The 22,918-nt window shown below is 40.3% G+C and overlaps 1 protein-coding gene across 1 annotated transcript in view; it reads right to left on the reverse strand.

Moving 5' to 3' along the window:
• The window catches only part of FREM1 (FRAS1 related extracellular matrix 1), a 103,772-nt gene that overhangs the window by 57,446 nt on the left and 23,408 nt on the right, over positions 1 to 22,918 (reverse strand). Inside the window, exons 6-17 of the mRNA XM_074953412.1 lie at positions 21,687 to 22,010; positions 19,426 to 19,534; positions 16,970 to 17,101; positions 13,374 to 13,718; positions 12,605 to 12,747; positions 11,065 to 11,261; positions 9,465 to 9,555; positions 6,930 to 7,097; positions 6,412 to 6,620; positions 5,787 to 5,880; positions 2,558 to 2,810; positions 639 to 836 (exon numbers count right to left, since the gene is read on the reverse strand). Of these exons, the coding sequence (XP_074809513.1) occupies positions 639 to 836; positions 2,558 to 2,810; positions 5,787 to 5,880; positions 6,412 to 6,620; positions 6,930 to 7,097; positions 9,465 to 9,555; positions 11,065 to 11,261; positions 12,605 to 12,747; positions 13,374 to 13,718; positions 16,970 to 17,101; positions 19,426 to 19,534; positions 21,687 to 22,010 (2,263 nt within the window). The remainder of the gene's footprint in view (positions 1 to 638; positions 837 to 2,557; positions 2,811 to 5,786; positions 5,881 to 6,411; positions 6,621 to 6,929; positions 7,098 to 9,464; positions 9,556 to 11,064; positions 11,262 to 12,604; positions 12,748 to 13,373; positions 13,719 to 16,969; positions 17,102 to 19,425; positions 19,535 to 21,686; positions 22,011 to 22,918) is intronic.

Raw genomic sequence — 22,918 nt, forward strand, 5'->3', positions numbered from 1 at the left:
CAGGCACTATGATCTTGATCCAAAACCCAAAGTCAATGGAATCTGTTGACAGATTAAATTTGGAAAAGGCCAGTTTGTAAAGTGCATGCTAAGAAGTAGTAGGATAAAGTAGAGAGATATTTATGGCTATATTTTTGTTTTGTGTAACCCTGATAGTTATTTAATCTGGATCCAAGTTCAGTTCTGAATTCTTGTGAAGTTCAGAGCTGTTTGCATCTGGGTTTTTGGTTCAGGACCATTTCTATTATTCTATCTATTTATTACACAGAAGCATATGGAGTAAATTTTCAAAGGGCTGAGGTTCAGCCAAATTTTCTGCAGGCACTTGCAAGAATAAAAAGTGGGGGCAGATCTGAGTACTTGAATCTCTAGCTATCTGATCTGCACACTGAGTCAAACAGCTAGGGGCAGTTACTCAGATTTGCACTTGAAATTGAATTCTAGGTACAAACTGTGCCTGCAGGAAAGAAGGCTGCCTGTGTGAAAAACTGGTCGATATGATCTAAAAGTTTTGCATGTTTATCTTCCTGTCTGGTCAGTTTTTGGTGCTAGAAAATATTGAGAATATAGCCTCTAGCCAACACCAGCATATTCAGGATATAAGATAATAGACTAGAAATAAAGAGGAAGCTTTTCACCAATTGCAATGGATGGTGGCTGGTTGTCCACTGGAAATACACTGATGTTAAGGTCATATACTGGAAAGGAATCATGAAGTGGTACTGGAGGAGGAAGAAGTCCATCATAACAGCAGTCATTCACATCCACGCCAGCTTCACCATCAGAGATAACCAAAGTTAGGGTGTCAAAGCAAGGAGTCAGGCCAATCTCCCCACCTGGAAAAACATGCTACAGATGATGTTCTACAACAAGAAACCAAAACTCAATGAAGCAGTGACTTGTATCAATTATGGACAGTCCACAATAGTCTCAGGGTAAATTGTGAGACAAAACACACTAAAAAAACAACAAAATTCAAATGAAAGAGCTGAAACTGCTTGGTTCTATGTTTTTCAGAGATAGAACCAGAATCTATATACAGCCCTTCTCTGCTGAAAGAACAACATGAATAAATGGTATCTTAATCAATGCTATTTACTATAAATTATCTACTTTGTATCTTTTGCCTCCAGGGGTCCCGATTAATGCTCAAAACCCACTTTGTCAAGGAAGGGAGTTACTTGTCGCAAATCCCCTGTGTATCAATGGAGAACAGGCCCATAATTCCTAAAACACTGACAATCTTCCTATGGAGGATGGAAATGCATCCAGGTCCTGGACAGAATCGACAGAAGGACGTATGAAGAAGATACAACAACATCATGCCAGGATATTTTTATGGACTTAGAAATATTCAGATCCATATGTGCTACATGGCCCCAAAAAATAGACACTGCCAGACATGGTGGTTTACTGCTAAATGGACAACTAAATCCTATAATAATAAATGCTATCATGCCACCTCCAAAGTAACCTCAGTTTTGCCCAAATAACCTCTCAGGGTGTAGAGTCATTTAATTCCTCTATGATGTTACAAATAAGTATATCAAGAGTGACCATATTCAACTGAAAAAAGAAAAGTACTCCTTTTCTTTTTGCGGATACAGACATATTCAACTGCTTCCCTCCATGCTCAAATTACAGCTTCTCCTTTAACAACAGATAGAAATCATGATGAAGAGGTCAAGCCTATTCTCAATTCTAGCACAAAATTATGAGCTAAGCACATGCAGAACTGGAGATTCTGAAACAAGAGTTGGAACAATAGTGTTCACACATTTGTAGAAGGAAAACACTTATTATCCAGGGAAAACCCTTGAAGAATATTCTAATGGCCAAACTTTCAGGGAGCGGTAACTGGCCTTGATTTGCATGTGCAATCACCAGTGCTCTTTTGACATGTAAATGCCTGGAGCACAAAATGTAATCAAATGAATCCAAACCATCTATGAAGTTTCCAGAAAAGTTTCTTTAATTTTAAAAACAAAACAAAAAGAACCCCTTGCTAAAACTATGGTTTTCTGTCAAACCACAAAATAATTTACTTTCTAGTGCAAAAGGATTATAAACTCTCCAGAACAGGTGTGTCTGTTGGGGACTCCCCCAAATCATTGGTGTTGTTCTGTGGAATCTCTATATCCCTCTCTGGAGTATAAAAATAATCTAATTTATCCAAACACAAATGTGTAACATGTTCACAGTTGCAAAAAAAAATTAAGACTTTTTTTTTTTTTACCATGTTCAGGAACCATATTTTAGTCTAGGTATCAAGCATAGTTAAATGTATTTACAGGTAGAAGGATTAGAACCATGATTCTACAAACTGGCTAGGAGATCTTTTCCCATGCAAACAGGCCATTAGAAAGTGTTACACAACACATTTGGGCCACAACTATGTTTCACAGCTGTGTTTGCATGTGGTTATTTATGTACAGCAGTGTAGATGCAGGCTTTCAGCCTCTCCTAGTGATGAGCTTCCCGAGTTATCTGGATTTATACAAGATCCCACAGCTATCTGCCTGCACCTCCAATCTAATGCTCTTCTAGTCTCACTTACTAGTATGTTTGTAGGTCACTACTCCAGAGACAACGTCCGCTTGGGAGAAGAGATCCACAACGACACCAGCTTTCCTCACAACCCCATAGTGGGGCTGTCGAGCCAGCATAAAAGTCAGTCTCATGTCATCACTGTCTGCGTCAGTGGCACAAATGTACTCTGAGGTGATGACCACTTCCTCACCCTCTGGACATTGTATTAGGGGAATGAGGCCATCTTTCATGATAGGTGGCTCATCATTTACAGGGAGCACCTAAACAGAAAAACACACACACAGTTTCACGTAAAGTACACGTCACGTGTCCTTGAAAGCACAGTTCCCTGGGAGGAAACATGGGGCATGCTCAACCAAAGTGAATGATTAAACTTGCAGATATACAAAATAAGCCAAACAATGGAATGAATTACATGCATCTACTAAAAAAAAGGACAGATGCAGATGGGAAATACTGGAAGGCTAAATAAATAAATAAATGAAAAGGCAGAGAAAATTAAAGGAACCAGTCTTAGCTCAGGCTGTCTGCACTATCAAGCATTGTATTCTAAATTAGTGACAGCCAATTCTTATTTTATAATGGGATTAAATCCTGGGTCCCTCATTTAAGAGGAGCTTACAATGAAGTCACAATAGTCTGACTGAAGTCAATGGGAGTTTTGCCTGAGTAAGGACTAAGTAAACACAATAGGCTTCAGTCAGCCCCATGAATTAATTTTTATCTGAAGCAGCAGTGCCATTCATAACCCAGCAGAAAACTAATCATGCTGAAATGCATCTTTGATAGGCACAGATAGGGACCTCTGGACATACAAGACATATCCTGCTAACCTGTGGCAGGGGTGGAAATCAAGGAGTATAGGCCTGGAATTTTGGGCCAAGGTCACTACTTGTCTAAGCCAGTGCAACTCCATTGATTTCAGTGGAGAAGCATCAGTGTACACCAGTCGTGAATTTGGCTTTTCAACTTTATAGTAGTTGGGAGTTTACCATAGGGGCAGGAGAATTATGCCTTTTCCAACTAACATTCTGGGATTTTATAAGCCTTCAAGTTGTATAACAAAAGCAATATGAAGCTCAGATGATGTTCTTTAATGGATTAAACAAAAAGAAAGAGGGAAAAAAAGAAAACAAAGCCAAACTACACCTGCTATGGTCTAACGGTTAGCACCAGATACTGACAATCGGGACACTGTCGGCTGGGCTACCAACCCGCTGCATGACACTGGGCAAGCCACTTCACTTCTCTGTGCATCAGTTTCCCCACCCATAAAATTGGGGTATAGTAGTTATGTACCTCAAAGGGATATTGTGTGGTATTAAATTAATGGAAAGTGCTTTGTGGTTCTCTGATGAAATGCAATACAGAAGTATCATCAGCGCTAAATTTAATTATGGAGTCTGCAGAACCAGTTAGGATTGTTGAAATGATCACTTAGTGCAGTTGCCTTGATTCAGGTCCAGCCAGAGGAATTGTGCATGCACATGGGTTTGTGTGTATGTATGGAAGGGGAGACAACATCTACATGGGGCAATTCCTCATGCACAGACACATGGACAAGTCAGTGTTTCCAATTCTCATGAGTCTCATCTCACAATATTGGATGTTTTCTTAAAGTCCCATCTCCCGGAGTCATGTGATCACACGTTAGCTTTCATTAAAAAAGTGAGTTTCTAACCCTTACGATTGTAAAGAAAAGCTTGAAAATGTGCCCTGAGTGTGACCTCAAGGTTCAAAATACTGACAGTAAATAAAAAGAGACCCATATGTATTTTTTAAAAATGTCATAATTTTAAAGCCATTCTCGTGATTCCCAGGGAGCTGACTCATGACTTTTGAGCACTTGGGACAGCAACACTGAAAAATCTCACATGTGCGATTCCCTGTGCTAGTGGGATATTGTGTGATCACAAACTGGAGCATGATTTGGAGGGGTGAGAGTTTACTAGATGATCTCTCTGCTAACAGGTGCCCCCCCCCCCACTAACAGGTGGCTCCCCCTATGAAAATGTTTGGCAACTCTGGCTTTAGGGAATTACTGGGACTGATTCTAGTTCCTCTCTAGCAACTGTGCTTTAATATTAACTAGCACCTAAATACAGGCACTTCTGCATATTTTTGTCCTGTAACAGGGTGCCTTGCCCCTTTAAGGGCTAGAGGCCTGGGGCCAGCCAACCCTTGTTACTTAGATGGCACACCTGAGCACAGATCAGGTGATTCCCCTATAAAAGCAGCGGGAAGCTGCACACAGAGGGGGCATTTTCAGAAGAAGCTGTGGTAAAGACGGCAGAAGAGCTTGAGTGAGCAGGCTGAAGGCCAGGGACAGCAGAATCTATGGAAGTAGAAAAAGTATCCAGCCACGTAGGGCTGAGAATGGCCTGGCCAAGCTGGGAAGAGCTCCAGAGAGCAAACTCTGGGAAGTTAAGAAGCCCCAGGACAGAATTTTGGAATTATGTTTTATGCCAATAAATTGGACCCTGGTAGAAAGGGCATTACTGAACAAAAAAGCCTGTGTGGAGATTTTTAAAGAAGCCCCAGGAAGGGGGAAACTGAAGTAAGGCACTGCAGAGCCATCTCTGGCCATGAGTGGGGTGCTCTGGAGGATGCTGCATGATGATACATCCTTTATCTTTACAAATACAAAGTACAAAGTTCTTAGAGGGACACTGTCAGATCAAGTCCAGCCTCAAACTTAGGTTTTGTAGAAACAAACATGTACAAAACCTAATGGTCAAAAGATTGTTATTTTTATTTAATTCCAATGAAAACATATTGGTTTAAACACATCCTTACAGCTTTTGCAAGCCAAGCCAAGCATTCTGTGGAGTTATTAGGAACACAGATATGGAAGTAAAGTTTGTTTTTTAAAAAGTTTGTTTTTAAATAAAGGATATCACTTTGCTGTGTCCCCCTAAGTGTGGAATTTATATCTTCAGAAAGAAAACTCTCTCTTTCACTGATCTGACACACACACTCCATGTTTAATTCTGGGGATTCATTCCTGACAGTAGTGGCTAAGCAGGAGCAGGTGCAGATGTCTCATAACTTATACCTGCCAAATTTGCTCTCTAACCAATACTGTCACATAAGCTCCAAAGCGAACAGCAAAAAGCCCATCTAGCCTAACTCCTTCCAATTTCTGAGGAGCTCTGAAGGCTTTCCAAACTGATACTTTATCATTTTCTATGTGGATGAATGCCTTCATGAGTACAAAGAGGGAGCAACAGACTGACCTTGACCCGTAGGACAAACTCTAAAGAATTAATGCCATCTGTGGCTGCAAAGAGGATGTCATCCTGCAGAGTCTCAGAGCCATCATGCTGATACCTGTGGGAAGTAAGTTCTGCACTAATTTCACATGGACAATGTGTCTCTGCATCAAGAAGAACAGCAAGCATTGCAGGAAAACGGATGAGTATCCCCAAAATGGAAAATTCACCCCAGTGCAGAGAGGCCTATGTACTACTTAGGTCCCTTGTTGTGGGTTTATATGGTGTTTAGGGCCTTGCTTGGCCCCCTCTACACTGGGGCTGACAATACTACCCAACTGCTCACCCCAATGCAATATGGTTTCCTGACTCAGTTTTACGGCCTGCTCAGATGTGGCAGTTCATTCACCATGTGGTGACGATATAATATTATTTTTAATGCAAACGTAAGAATCTGCAGAGAGCATTGTAGGCCAGAGGCTCAGCTGGTGTACATTTGTTGAGCTCCATTGGGGCCAGGCTTTGCCAGCTCACACAAGCTGAGGCTCTTGGCCTCTGTGTTTTCTGTAATTTAACACCAGTTTGATATGAGAACTAATAGCAATGAAATTAAAGCCATGCAAAACTAAAAGCAGGACCCTTTTCTCACCTGACTTTTAACATATGCAGGTCCTGGCAGGCGAACCTGTCACCGTCGGTCATGGGAAATCCATCCAGTTCTACCATTCCATGCAACGGCTGCCTCTGAAGGTAGATGTGGAGGGTCTCCTGTTTTGTGTCCACATCTGACAACAGAATATGGCTCCCTGTAATGGTGCATAGTCCCCCTTCTTCCACTTTCAAGTTATTTGTAAATACCTGAACAGAGGGGAAGAGATGAATTACCATTTCCCTCTGCACCTTTAAATTTGAACTAGAAAGAACTTTTGGAATTAAAAGATGCAACACAATAAATATCAAAACACCAAAGGCATAACTTGTCTATCGTATGCTGGGAGGACGTAAGGAACTTACCACAACACATAGAGCAAATATTGCCCCCAGGCACCAATCAGTAACAGATGGATCGTTACAGCAGTATTCTATCTGTCTAGTAAAACCACATTAATATTCAGAGATTCACTTCCTCCCTCCCTCCCCCCACACACTTCCCACCCACAGATGTACCTCTGGAGCTTGATTGTCCACTGGAAGAACTGTAATATTAAAGCAGATCCCAAACAAAGTGCCTCCATGCTGATTGCTGACTGAAAAAATAAACTGGACATGCTGAGGCTCAGGCCCAATGTCCTGGATAGGGGGCATATAGGCAACTTTCATGTAGTTCACAGCATGCTGCAAAAAGTGAGGGGGAAAAAAAGGGAAACTGTCATTTAAAACCTTCAAGGACATTTTCAGAAGGATGACCGTTCCTTTGGGTATGATCTGTACCCACAAAATTCCCTTCTGAATCTTTTCACCCACATTTCAACTATTGGCACAAATCTGAGTATCTGCACCTCTAACTACAAATTAGCTAGATAGAGATGCAAAGACCCAGATTTGTGGAGGTGCAATTTACAACTGGAAACAGAAGATGGGGGCCTAAGCCTGGCTGAGGTATGCCATCCCCAAAACCCTTTTTATACAATGACTTTTAAATAATCACAGTCATCAAAGCGTAGCTTTTAATACTACATTCATGACAGTATCTGTAAATCTCTGAATTTCAGAGATCTCTGAATTTGTCATTTGCAATATTTACTAATTGCACATCCTTTGTTTACCCAAATCACAAGATAGACTAAAGTAGACTAAAACTATCAGCAAAGTCTCCCATCCAGAAGCTGATCTTATGCACCTGACTAAGTGCTTGCAGGTTCAGGACTCCAATTAGAAGGCTATAAGGAAAACTGCTTTGCAGCATTAACCATACAGTAAATTGTAATGGCCAGGCTGTTTACAAATGTTAGTAGGAATGGGATTTATTGAACTACAGCATAATAAAAAATAGCAACACGGTCGACAATTGTGGACGATACCAAACTGGGAGCGGTTGCAAGTGCTTTGGAGGATAGGATTATAATTCAAAATGATCGGGACAAACTGGAGAAATGGTCTGAAGTAAATAGGATGAAATTCAATAAGGACAAATGCAAAGTACTCCACTTAGGAAGGAACAATCAGTTGCACGCATACAAAATTGGAAATGACTGCTTTGGAAGGAGTACTGCAGAGAGGGATCTGGGGGTCATAGTGGATGACAAGCTAAATATGAGTCAACCGTGCAACGCTGTTGCAAAAAAAGCAAACATCATTCTGGGATGTATGAGCAGGAGTGTTGTAAGCAAAACATGAGACATCATTCTTCCTCTCCACTCCGCGCTGATTAGGCCTCAGTTGGAGTATTGTGTCCAGTTCTGGGCACCACATTTCAAGAAAGATTGGACTTTCTCCAATTTGTCCACCAGAAGAGCAACAAAAATGATTAAAGGTCTAGAAAACATGACCTATGAGGGAAGATTTAAAAAATTGGGGATTTTTTAGTCTGGAAAAGAGAAGACTGAGGGGGGACATAACAGTTTTCAAGTACATAAAAGGTTGTTACAAGGAGAAGGGAGAAAAATTGTTCTAACCACTAAGGATGGGACAAGAAGCCATGGGCTTAAATTGCAGCAAGGGCGGTTTAGGCTGGACATTAGGAAAAACTTCCTAACTGTCAGAGTGGTTAAGAACTGGAATAAATTGCCTAGGGGTGTTGTGGAATCTCCTTCATTGGAGATTTTTAAGAGCAGGTTAGACAAACACCTGTCAGGGATGGTCTAGATCAGTGGTTCTCAAAGCTGGTCCACCGCTTGTTCAGGGAAAGCCCCTGGCGGGCCGGACCGGTTTGTTTACCTGCCGCGTCCACAGGTTCAGCAGATCGCGGCTCCCACTGGCTGCGGTTCACCGCTCCAAGCCAACGGGGGCTGCGCGAAGCGGCGCGGGCCAAGGGACGTGCTGGCCACCCTTGTCGCAGCCCGCATTGGCCTGGAGCGGCGAACCGCAGCCAGTGAGAGCCGCGATGGGTCAAACCTGCGGACGCGGCAGGTAAGCAAACCGGTCCAGCCCACCAGGGGCTTTCCCTGAACAAGTGGTGGACCGGCTTTGAGAACCACTGGTCTAGATAATACTTAGTCCTGCCATGAGTGCAGGGGACTGGACTAGATGACCTCTCGAGGTCCCTTCCAGTCCTATGATTCTATTAAATTATTTAAAATTAAAACAAAAATGTGGATGCACAGAACTACTCCAAAGGAGCTCAGCCAATGTGAAAGAATCTTAGAGGCGATAAGAAATCAAACTGATGAGGTTTTGCAAAACCCAAACCATGTCCAGTTTGAACCCATCTCTTACCCTGACATTATGTCCAGTTCAGGTCAAATACTTGGAGACAAATTCAGCCCTAACACAAGCAAGTGCAACTTCTTTTGGTCTCAATAGGAGCTATGTCTACTTATGCGAGGAGTTCAATCATGGTGGACACTTCTTTAAAAATATGAATTGAGTTCGCTGAATTTTGAGTTTGTTAAACTGAGATAGTGATAGCACTGGCTAGGGTTGGTTTCCACTTCTAAGCCTCATGACAAACTGAAAGGAAGTGACTTGAGGAAAAATGACAGCACCACTGAGCCAGTTCTTAAACAGGGTATGGTTCGAGTATGGTATCACTTAGTAACAAACCTGAGTGAATGATCTCAGTGCTGGAGCAGAAAGATCCTTGACTAGTTTGGGGATGCTGTCCACCATAAACAACTTCCCAGCATCGGAGGGGCTGTACCAAGACACACACACACAATGCGCTGATTAGCAAAACTTCTTACAGGAGAAAAAATCAAACAATTCAATCTTGTGCTTCAACACCACCAATGGACCACTAGCTGCATAGAAAGAAAATTCATTTCCTTCTCTTTTTTCATTATCATAAATGTCTTTATTATGGATTTCAAACTGTGACAGAAAACTGAACAAAGGAATCATGAGCCATGGACAGGCAACCAAAAAGTAACACCTACTTTACAATGAACAAAGTCCTGAACTTTCACACCAAAGTGTCCCCACATATCTCAGGCACTATGATGATTTACACTGGCTGAGAATCTGGCCCTTCACATACCTATCACTTGATATTTGCATTTTTCTTTGGATAAAAGAAATTTTATATTACATCAAATTCTTAAAATTTTTCACTAATCTTATAAATAAGAGGCTCATGTGAAGCAATTTCTGACAACTCAACTTTCTAGTCTTTTAAAAGTGATACACAAGAACTTTTTCACCTCCTAAGAACCAATCTCTTGGCACAACAAAAGGCAAAGGCAACCCATTAATTTTTTTCAAAATAACTTGTCCCGTGTATTGAAGACAAATCACACAGCAAAAATAATTGATAACATTGAAACATAATTTTCGAATACTGGGCCTTTGCCAAACAATTTGCATCAAAATTACAAATCTCTTATTTTAATTTTTATATACACACAAAAAGCCCCTCGAAAGAGACCATTTATTTGCTTTGGGAGCTTCAGCATGATCCCTCCAGGCTATTCTGTTTAACCTCTTGCAAACAACTTCCGCCATTTTCTTTGCAAGGCCTTTAAAAATACTTGATCCACTCCAAAGTCACCGTTTTACTAAGATGACCTAAGCTCTTCACATTCTTATAGTTATTAGAAGGATCTCATTCACACCTTACGGAACAGTTTGGACCCACTTTTTTCGGTCTTGAGTACATCAAGTTCATATCACACATGCATATTAAAAGGCCCATCTCCCTTCTGTTATCCTCAACACCTGGCTTCTGAGTTCTCTCCTGCTCACTATAGGCTTCAGCTGCAGTTCTTCTGATTAGCCCACAGGCTTGTTCAAGGCTATTAACCATGTGCCCACCTGACAGATAACCATACCACTAAGTTACAGACTGACTCTCTGCTGGTCTGGCCCAAAACAGAAAAGTGTTGATCCCCAGCCTTAGCTACACAGTGGTAGTAAGCAAAACTCTTTCCTCTTGGTAAATTGGAGAGGGTACTGGTGCTGAACTCACTCTCTTTTAACCACTTGATGTTGCCCCTCATGTCCTGTTGCTTTAGCTTTGACCCACATGATTATTAACACACTAGGTCCTGATCCTGCAGCTAGCTCCACACAGGTAGGCCCATGCATGCAGGATTGGGAATTTAGTGTGTGCACACAGGCAACAGCCTTACTTTGCCACCAACACTTTCCCTGCCACTTGGTGCCTGCCATCTCCTGTGATGAGCAGTGTACATTCACTCTCACATACCCATGAGTAGAAGAGAAAAATGGGGAGGTGGTTACTGTGTAGATGAGTTCCCTCTCTTGTGCTTCCATGTCTATGAAATGGAGATGTTTCTTAGTTAGATGAGCTATCTTAGTTTCCTCGATAGTGAGGTGGCGGGTAACCCCAGAAGCTTCTTTTGGAAGCTGATCATCCACAGGAATAATGTGCACTATCACCACCTAGAGTAAAGAATACAGAAAAATATCATAGGGTTGGTAGAATGTTTGAAACACACTAAATGCTCTTAGAATCATGTTTAAAGGAAACCACCAGAGTTTATTTAGTTCATATTTAAAATATTTGAACAAATCTTTTAAAATGGAAGTACATTTTTTAATTTAATTTTTCCTCCATCATGCATACAATTGTAATATTGGTTATTCTTCCTTATTATTTGTTTGAGGGCCTTACTGGTTAAAACTCAGAATTTCTGTTTCATAGGAAATTTTGACATTTCAAAAGCTTTTTTCATTCTTATTTGGAACTAAAACAAATATTTTTGAAATTTCCTGCAGAACAGAAACAGAAGACAAGATATTTCAACCAGTAGTAAGTAGCAGCTGTCCTTAATGATTTTATATATTCTGTTATTTTTATTTTATTTTTAAACTATTACATTATCATGAAATAATGTAAAAATAATAAAAATAAATATAAAAGTAAAAATCTTTAAAAAAAATCCTAACATTTTAAAATTCTGAAATGAAAATTTGGAAATCGGAAATGAAATTCCAAAATGATTTTTTTGTTTTGAAACAAATAACTTCTTTGCAAGAATTCAAAATGGTCATATTTTTCAAAATGTTTCAATTTAGATAAAAGTAAAATTTTCCATCAAAAGCACATTTTGAGAAAAAATTCTGACCAGCTCTACTTACAGTTTACACTGTTTTGTTACTGTAGTGTTGTGCATAAGCACTGGTTGTCAAATATTTCTTAAAGACAGGAGGGCACTGAACTGTTGTTTTTTTTAAAAACATCCACACAGAAAAATAACTGATGGACTAATGTATAATATATAACAGAAATATACAGGAGGGCACATTTTAAATCCACAAACCTTGGCAGTGTGCCTCTAAAGTCAATGAAATATTAAATTCAGTCAGCTCAATCCTCAGGTGGTATAAATGGGTGCAAATCTATTTACTTCAAAGTGGCTACTGACAGTACTAGCTGAGGATCTAGCCCTTAGAATGAATTTGGCCTTTCATTTTAACACCTGGTACAATCTCCATTAACGCCTTTGAGACCTGACAATATTCTCCCGTCAGACAAACATTAAAGAAACTAGGATTGCTGAGTTATAAATGAGGGGAGAATTTGGTCTGGAGAATTTTATTATTGGTAATAATGTGCACACAGAAAAGGACGCAGCTTGGTTTTCACATCCTAGGCTGTGCTTTTAGGACTGGAAGTTAGAAAGAGGGAAAAATCACAGGGTTTTCAACAATCCACTGTAGGAAGGTAGGTTGGTGTCCTGACATTAACTCCACACTCTGCAAGAAATCCTCAGACTTAATACCTGTGGCTCTGAGAGATTGGGAGGGTCATGGCTATCACACAGGACAAACTCAAGGGAATCCTCAAATATTTCTCCTCCCAAGTGACGGTAGTAAATTAGTCCATTAAACAGATCTCTCTGAAGGAAGCCAGTGACAGGATACCCTGTTGAATCAAAGAATAAAAGAAAGCACATTTCATAGAGCTGTTTATAATTTTAATCACTGGTAAATTTGGTCATCTTGATCCTCATAAAGAAGAGACTTGTTATAAGGTTTTTCTTCTTTGTCCAGTGCATCCACTGAAAGAGATTGAAAACTCCATCTTTATATCAGAAACTTTGATAAAACTTCATAATTGTTCAATATGAAGTAAAAGCATTCCCAGTGACGTCTCTGAAGCCCAGTGATGAGGGAAAAAGGTGAATTTATACAAACAAAAATAACTATCTAACAAATCTAGCAAAGAGATTTTGTGTTCAGGTATGGAATAAAAGAACCCCCACCCCCACCCTCTATTTAGCACCATCCGTGCCATCCTCTAATTTTCAGCTTGATAGGAATCATTGCAGCAAGAAAGTCTCTTGACCACCCAAATTCCTCTAGCTAAGAAAGTACAACAGAAAAATATTCATAGATTGAGGTGACTCTGGGTTAAATTCTGCTCTCAATTACACCAATGTAAATCCAGAATAACTCCATTCAACTCAAAGGATTTACACCAAGGTAACCACGAGCATAGTTTGGCCCCCACAAAAGAAAGGTCATCTTGCTGTGGATTTCTTAGATTACCTATAAGGTTCGGCCCCGGTTTCTTCATGATTTCTCCAGCCTGTGGTGGTTTGGTAACATTAAAGAGTATGTAGTCATCACTGGAGTCCATGTCAGAAGCTTGAAGCATGTAGCCCTGGATCAGAATGGTCTGCCCTTCATACAGTTCAATTACAACATTGCTGATAAGGAAAGGGGGGCTGTCATCTTTAGGCAGGATATTGATTGGAAACTTATGGCGAATACTGTGGTGGCCATCAAAGATCCTAAATACCACAAAATCCTTTGTAGAGTCACTGTCATCATGGTGGTAGCGAACAACCCCAGCCCTAAGGTCAGAGACCGTGAACATGAATCCTTTCCCTCCTGTCAAAACAATGAAAGAAACGTTTCAAAGATGTGTAATTCAGCCTCAGTATGAATTTTATTAAGGGGGGAAATACATGTCTGAGTTAGAAAAGCTTATTCAAAACCTATTTAAACAGAAAGTATTAACATGGTCCAGCATAGTTACTAAGCTATGTACTTTGCTAATAGTTACACAACTGTGGTGGCAAACAAAACTCCCCAGAACGTCCATTCTGTCATATAGACCATTTGAAGACATCAGTGTTTGCTATCTATCATAGTTCCTTAAAGCATCACTCACAATTTATTTTAAGCCCAAAGAGTATATGCTCTCTGATTACAGATCAATATTTCATTGTAGGCAAAAAGTAACATCCATTATTAATAATTATTATTATTTGTTTGTACCTAGAGGTCCCAGACAGGGATAGGACCTCCACTGTACTCAGCACTATATGCTCACACACAACTTTTCATTTAGGTAAAACGCCTTGAGGGTCAAATTCTGTCTCTAGAGCAGGGGATCTCTTCATGGGCACAAGGGCTGAATACTCTCCCACTTCAAGGCTATGGAGCACCAGCACAGCCATCTCCAGCTGCAATAGTATTTCCAGACCCTGAAATTCCCTACTGGAGGAGGGTTTCCACCATAGCTGTGGATCCAATGGTTGCACACACACACAATGCCCCACAAAAAACTCCTTGTGTGGTGGCACAGAGAGAATTGCATACAACATTACTTTACAGTGCACAAGAGGAGCAAAGTTCCCCTATGGAGCCTCTCTCTCAACAGTTATCCCAGCTGCCATGCCTTAGCACCATACCAGTTCCCTGGCTGCAGAAGCCTTCTTTGGTCCATAAACAGGCCCTATGATTTGGCACTTAGCATTGACAAATAATATAACATGGCATACTAAATAGTTGGTAGAAATTTTGAGCCTAGTTCAATGCCCACTGAGGTTAATAAGAGTCTTTTCATTAGTTTCAATGGGCATTGCCTTTATTAGTAATCTCTATCAAACTAGTTATGCTTAACTGGCATGCTAAACTCCAGGTTTTCCTTGAAGGTTTGGATATCTAATTGACATGTACAAGACCAAAAAATAAGATATATGGCTGAAAAGTTTATTGAGGGCAAGGTTGTGGATTGCCCTGTGTGCCCATGGAATGGAGTTACTAGCATTGCTGGGAAAGCAACTTCTGTGAGCCAGATACATCTGGCTGCACAGGTGTGTGGGGAGTGGGAGGGAAAGGACCGGAATATGGGAAGAGCATTGACTCTACCTCCCAACATGCCAGCTGGTGCATCTCCAGTATACAGGGAGATGTAATCTGCTCCAGTTAAAGGGCTGAATCAGAACACCTCCCCCCAAAGCAAAGAGGGAACCAGGGACCAGATTGTGTTTCTGAGTCCCAATTCTCTGTTTAGCTGCTGGGGCAGTACAGCTGCACTTGCCTTATTCATGGCTAATGGTAAATCCACAGCCCAGTCCTGAATTTATATATTACAGGGAATTCTGTGAAGTAATTATTTGTAAAATGACAACAATACACAACTATGATGGAAGACTCCAGACAACATCTTGCTGGAATATAAGACATATATCCTTTTGGATAGCTTATGTATTGCCTCTTCCTTTTATTTTCCTTTTTTAATATTTACTTTATCGTCTTGCACATATGTGTTTAGAACTCATTTATATTTTTGCATATCTGAAAATTCAATAACATTTTAAAAAGTTTAATGATTTTTCTTTTATTTCAACCACAGGATGGATTTCTTTTACTTAAACATTTAAATAGAGAAAAATCACTTAGATCTTTAAAATTCTTTCAGTTTTATAATCAAAGCTATTAATAAAAGAAGAAAGGATTTTTAAGTGTATGATTTTTATATTGATAGTTTTTCTTTTTGCTCCAAAGAAACTACATTAACAGATTCCTGGAACCTCACTCTGATCATATTCATCTGTGGAGCTACACTAATGTAAAAATGGTGTTAATGGCACAGAGAATTAGGCCCATACGTTTTTAAAGTAATAAAACTATTCCTCTGCACTTACTGATATAAGGAATGCTTAAGAATGTTGTAATGGGGTGCAATAACATTCACTACATCAAAGATTAGCACCCTGAAAAGCCAAGTTTGGACTTGATTTACAGCAATATTGTAAAGGAGTTTAGGTCCAAAATTTGATCTATTTATAAAAACGTCTATAATCCGCTGGAGAATAAGATCCAGATTCTAAATAATACCTATATTTACTTAGAAGCTTTCCTCAGTTAGCAAGCTCCACTATTCTTCAGCCTCATCTTTAACATATTAGTGGCAAAGGAAAATAATTACATTTGAGTTAGGTCACATTTACTCAAATTGAGTGAATAGTTTATTGAGATATAGATTATTTCCTTAAATTCACCTCTTTTTAGAGGATTTTTTTAAAAAAATACCCAGTCTTAATACTTCCCTCTACTTTATTATTATTCAATAGCAACAGAAGTAGCCAGACAGCAGAGGGAGCAAAACTATTAGGTAACAAACAAAACTGCTCCTAAAATAGCATTAATGTAACTAAAGACATAATCAAGGTGCTTTTGATAAAGAGGGAAGGAATAAATCCGTGCACAGCAGTACTAGGTTTTTGCTCCCTCTGTTCAAATGCTGGCCATCTTAGTGTTAACTGAAATCCTGTATAGAACATAGTTTCAAAATCTTTTAAATCAGATACTGTTCAGTCATTTAGATCTTTGTGCCTATCAGTTAATCAGCTACAGAGTTTTTCTGTTCAGTGTATTTGTAGTATATAACACAACACACACACACACACACACACACACACACAAAGTCAGCGAAGGAAATAAATGTAAACAATTGTTTATACAAAATAAAGAAGAAGAAAAATAAAGATTGGGCCTTTCCATCCATCTTTTCCACCCGTGGGGCTCAAACCATATGAGATTTGGATCCAGACTAACCATGGTTTTGGTTTTGCTAATGTATACGGAGTTTTGCAAAAGTAAAAATACCTCCAGTTTTGCTCTTCTCTACAAACAGCATAGACCAGTATAAAGACATTTGGGGCCTTACTGTCCTCTCAGAGATATTGGTTTTACATTGGTGTAACTCCATAGACTTCAGTGGTATTTAGGCATCTAACTTTCATTGATTTCAATGAGAGCTAGGGACCTAACTATCTTTGTGCATTCCACTTTAGGGGATCGAATACAATAATTTGTTTCCAATCCCTAAAGAGGAAATGGCAATTTACCTCTTACAGTGAGCCGTCCATGCTGTAAGCCGTCAACTGTAACCAAGCGAACACCCCTGATGTTGTCATTGTCCACTATTTGAAACTGTTGCCACGTAATTGGTCGGGACTGCCCTTCCAGGAGATCGAGGCCTACAAAGAACAGAGAATAGGTTCAGCAAAGCGTGTGTTTATAACTGGATGGCATTCAAGGCTATCAAGTGTACCTATTGTAGTGCTTTGTGCAAATGGTCAGGAGAAAGAACAAATTAAATTCCACCAACATAATTGCCTGTTATCATAAATATAAAGGGAAGGGTAACCACCTTTCTGTTTACAATGCTATAAAATCCCTCCTGGCCAGAGGCAACATCCTGTTACCTGTAAAGGGTTAAGAAGATCAGCTAACCTGGCTGGCACCTGACCCAAAGGACCAATAAGGGGACAAGATACTTTCAAATCTTCGGGGGGGGAAGGCTCTTGTTTGTGCTCTTTGTTTATGTGGTTGTTCTCTCTTGGGACTGAGAGAGGCCAGACAGAAATCCATCTTCTCCAACCCATCCTAATCCAAGTCTCCAGTATTGCAACCAGTATAGGTAAGCCAGGCAAGGTGGATTACTTCATCTTTTGTTTTAAGTGAATTTTCCCTGTGTTAAGAGGGAGTTTTATTCCTGTTTTCTGTAACTTTAAGGTTTTGCCCAGAAGGGGATCCTCTGTGTTTTGAATCTGAATACCCTATAAAGTATTTTCCTTCCTGATTTTACAGAGATGATTTTTACCTTTCTATTTTTTATAATAAAATCCTTCTTTTAAGAACCTGACTGATTTTTCCATTGTTCCAAGATCCAGGGGTTTGGGTCTTTGATGATTTTGTAACCAATTAGTTAGGATATTGTTCCCAAGCCTCCCCAGGAAAAGGGGTGTGTAGGGTTTGGGGGGATATTTTGGGGGAAGACGTCTCCAAGTGGGCTCTTTCCCTGTTATTTGTTTAAAACACTTGGTGGTGGCAGCATACTGTTCAAGGACAAGGCAAAGTTTGTACCTTGGGGAAGTTTTTAACCTAAGCTGGTAAGAATAAGCTTAGGGGGTCTTTCATGTGGGTTCCCAAATCTGTACCCTAGAGTTCAGAGTGGGGAAGGAACCCTGACACCTGCAAATAGGCATTTCAAAAATAACTTAAAGCCTTACTATCAGCTTTCATTCCAGGCACCAGACTAATTATTTTAGTCAATGTCCCTCAGACCTCTGTTACAGAGGAATTAAACAGTTTGGTTCCCAGCTATCTAACAGACCAACTTCCTGCCTCAGTAAATCAGCTAAGGTATTCCTGTTGAGAGCTCATAGACTTGAATGTCCAGGAGATGGGAGGCTGGAGTTAGTGGAGTGCCTTTGGTTCTGGTATTCACTTCCTTTGTCAATGCACTAGAGCCCAAAGTTGGTTGACCTTCAAGGCACAGTGCATGGCCCAACTTTTTACTTAAGCATCCATTTCAGGTTGGGTTAGATACGTGGGTACTTTTCTCTAAGGGTAGGCTGAGGACTCTTCTTCTCAATCCTCCCTTCTATCATGACAATACTGCTGCTACGGTCATCTTCAGGTGTTAGAGATGGGTTGGCCACTGATGCTGTCTATCTCAGAGATCAAACTTACTGCTTGATTTCAAAGGAATAGCACTGGCATGAATTTTGTCCATGATGTGTTTTCAGTTTATGTTTTTAATAGTAGTATACATGTGCCCATAGGTTTTTGAGACTAATGCAGATTTATAAATATTAACATAAATTAATACATTAATATTGTCAAAACAGCAGATAAGGCTAGAAAAGCCACACAACACCATTTTTAACTCCCTCTCCAACAGAATCCATTGGCCTGATTTAAGACAACACAGCAGCCTCTCAATAAATAACATCAAAGATTCTCCTGGGTTAGCTAAACCCACACTCTCAGATTTTAAGGCCAAAAGGGACCATTATGATCATCTAGTTTGATCTGCTGCATAACACAGAACATAGCATTTTTCCAAGTGATTCCTACAACAAGTCTGTAACTTCTTTAGGACTGACGTCTGAACAGCAGGAGAGCATAGGTTGTGCAGATTAATATACAAGGAGCAGAGGGAATTATATGGGAAACAAAATAGGAAGGAAGGTATTTTTTAAAAAAGTGGCAGAAAGTAAAATATCATTACTGTATTTAATTAAGATACAGAATATCTTGATTTTCTCATACCCCCATTTCCTGCTTCTGTTACTCTGCATTTTCATTCTGCTTCATTCTGACATTTGTTCTAGCTTCTATGACTGGGTCACACCAAAACAGAGAAGGAGAAACAAACAAACAAACACAAAACACCCAAACACACACCCACACACCCTGAACTTTGAGCTGGTCAGACCGTGCATCCAGACCTGAACGTTGTACCTTCAACCCATCTCTGCATCAACATACATTTTGTAGCGAAATTCAATCTCACCTGTATTCCATGACACCCGAGGAGCATTTGTATCTGTTGTTCTGATGGAAATATGCACAGTGATTGGTGAACTCCTTTCAAAGTAGAAGTCATGAACCTCTAACTCCACCTGTTATATAAAAAAAAACCTTTGTTGAAAAAACAGGTTGAAATATCTTTGTCTAGGTGTGTACAAAGTATATGCAGCATGCAGATAACTGAAATATTAGGCTCTCTAAACTTCAAGGGATTTGGATACTGTGATAACCATAGTTATCAGTATGTTCAGTATGTTATTAGAACTCCTAGTTTTCTGTACCACCTTATAGCTCTGTTTTCCTGTGTTGCAATCTTTACAGTTAACACAGGGAAAATAAGATTAAATATAGTTGTAAATTTATATAAATTAACAGGAAAGATACACATTTTAATTTTCACTAGGGTGGACTAAACTCACACAGGGGTTTTGCAACAGTAAATAGCTTTGGGGTACATTTCCTTGCTCAGCTTCTGCTTTTTAAATCTATCAGATGCTGGTAAATAAAAATGTGAGGAAAATTAAGTACAAGTTGTACAAAAAATAAAAATAAGTTTTTAAAAACATAAACACTTCCCAGGGATTCTGGAAGGTGACCCCATCAGGCAGATTTTTAATTACAGTTTACTCAGACAGCTGCTATTACTGCTTGAATTCCTGTGAGGGTCCCATGACCCTGCTGAACTAAAATAGACATGCCCTGTCAGCCTACTGGGATCAGACTCAGGTACCACAGTATTCTACTGCATAGACCTTGTCACTCTATTTCCCTGCCTATTCCTTCTTCATCCCTTTGCCTTGCTTCTGACTTCCTGTCTCTTCACATATCTCACCACTGTTAGAATGAACTCCTTTCCGCATCTCCTGACACCTCCAACTATCTACCTGGATCTCTTCCTGGACTCTTTCTCTCATCAAACTGCTTCTGAAAATACATAATTTCTGTCCTACCTCACCTCTTCTTTCTCCTTCCACAGTGTACTATTATTAAATGCTGTAACACTTAACGCAGCAAAATATTTATATCAAGAATAAAATATTGAGGAAAACATCATACAAAAATAAGTAAAACCCAGTGGCACAGACCTGATGTGAGGAACACAACTAAACACTGTTATGGGCAGCGTTGGAAAAGATGTGCAATTCATTTCTTTAGGATTTAAAATATTTCTGTAATCTTAGTCTCACAATTTGGCGTTTCTGACGACAATAGATCGAGGGCAGGTCAACATTTAAAAAGCTGCAGCGGCATAGTTGCATCTCTGTAGCACTTCAGTGAAGACGTTACTACACTGACGAGAGAGCTTCTCCCATGGGCATAGCTAATTCACCTCAGCAAGAGGCGGTAGCTGAGTCAACAGGAGAAGCCCTCCCATCGACAGAGCACTGTCTACACCAGGGGTTAGGTCAATTGCCCAGGGGTGTGGATTTTTCACACCCCTGAGCAATGTAGTTATATTGATGTAAATGTGTAGTGTAGACCTGTCCTAAATAAGTAGTGAACAGCAAAAGAACACCTGATTTGTGTTAGACTGAGGTAAACTGATGGGTCAGAATTAGTGACACACCTCATAATGAAGTACAGCTGGGCAGTATACTCAGCAGACACTACCATTTAAGATTCAAAAGAAATAATAAAATATAACATAGGGCTTGATTCTGATCTCACTTACACCAGCAAGAAAGTTGAGTAACTCCACTGAAGTCGGTGGAGTTAGCAGATGTTAAACACATCAATGAGATTGGAATCAGGCCTATTGTCTGTATATAATACAAAGAATTTGCCACTAGGTTGCAGAGGTGATTTGCAGTAAATAGTGACCTGAGTCGACACAGAGAATGTGACTCTTGTAGTACCAGAGGTAAGAATGTATGAAAATGTGTGAAAGGAAGTCAGTGCTCAACAAATGATGGGCAGGGATGTAAAGAGATAAGATCCCTTAAGTGATACATTTTGGTCAGTCAAGGTTGAGCTCTACAGTAGACTGAGGGGACATTTTAGAGGGTCTATGGTAGCTCACCAGAGTCACAGGATTCTCTTTCATGGGAGTCCCAGCAGTAACAGCAGCAGACTTCAAAGAAAAATGTAATAAAAATATACCTCACATTTTAGTGAGGTATGTTCCCAATCAATAGAAAGATTCATTTTGCTCATAGATACCTATTACAAATGAACACCTCTATCGACAACTTACTGAATGCTAGAGGGGGGAAAAATAAGAGACTCTGTATGTCCCATTGTTACCTCATAATTCCTCCTCTCTGTATGGCTGTTGTTTGGAGGCTGATATGCTATAAGCATCTCACTGAGATCTTTCCACGTGAAGGAGGTGATAGGCTTGGTATGGTCTAACAGATGAGTGATGTAGCCTTGTGGGGGTGGCTTGGTAATGTTGAACACTAGCAGGGATTTGGGTGTTTCACTGTCTTCAGCATCCACTGTTGTTGTTGTCATGGGGCTCAAAATAAACTGGTCCACCTCCAGGATGAACATAGCCATGAAGGCAGCTCTGGGGTTTTGGTTGGGAATGGCACCTTTGATTCGGACAGGGAGCCATGCATGCTCTGTCTATGAAAGGAAGAAGAGTCAGGGTAAAATATAGTTCAAGTAAGATTTTATATGAGTACTCCAGTGGTATTTAAGCATACTGAATGCCTAAGGTTAAGCACATGTTTATTTCCTTTGTTGAACTGAGTCCTAAAGAACTAACCCACTGGTTTTCAACTTTTTTTATGTTGGGTTCCCCCTGCCATTTTATGGGACGGGCAGGATAATCATGACCCTCACATTGAGAACCTATAAACTATTAAGGAGCTGCTTTGGCCCCGCCCCCTGAAGCTGCAAATCATGCCATGATTGGAGGAGGAGTTAAAAGGAAGGAAGCTCCACTCAGATGGTGGGGACCCTGGGAAGGTAACAGGCTGTTGAGCTCCCTGTTCCCCAGAGATCTGCCAGCCAATAGTGCCTCTGCTCTTGCAGAAAGGAGGACACAGATCCCCTGGGCTAAGTGGGAAGAGACTGAGACTTATACTGGAGACCCAGTGGACTCTGGGGCAGACTGTGATATTTCCAAGGCTCTCTGAAGTGAGAGAGGCTGATACCCTCACTGAAGCGGCCTACGGGTTTCTTGCTTTTCGTTTTTGCTTTTATTTAACTTTGGTTCCTGACTGTGGACGGTTTTGTTTGTTTCACCTGCGATCCTGAGAGGGGAAGAAACAGCCAGAAGGCCTTGGCTGGAGGGTTGAGCACTGGCCCTTCTAGACTGACATGCCCCACAACACCTGCAGGGGTGTGGGCAATTAGAGCCACTCACCTGTGCTCCCCATTTAGCTCCAGAAAGGGGTGCTCTGCCCAGAACAGATCAATGACAGCATCTCAAAGTAGTTATGCTGACATTAACTAATGCTCACTGCCTTACTGTGATGTAGGTTGCAGAGGTGGTATTATCTGCAGTGTACAAATAGGGACACTGACTA

Source organism: Natator depressus, chromosome 5 (assembly GCF_965152275.1).
Source record: "Natator depressus isolate rNatDep1 chromosome 5, rNatDep2.hap1, whole genome shotgun sequence".
NCBI classification, from domain to species: domain Eukaryota; kingdom Metazoa; phylum Chordata; order Testudines; family Cheloniidae; genus Natator; species Natator depressus.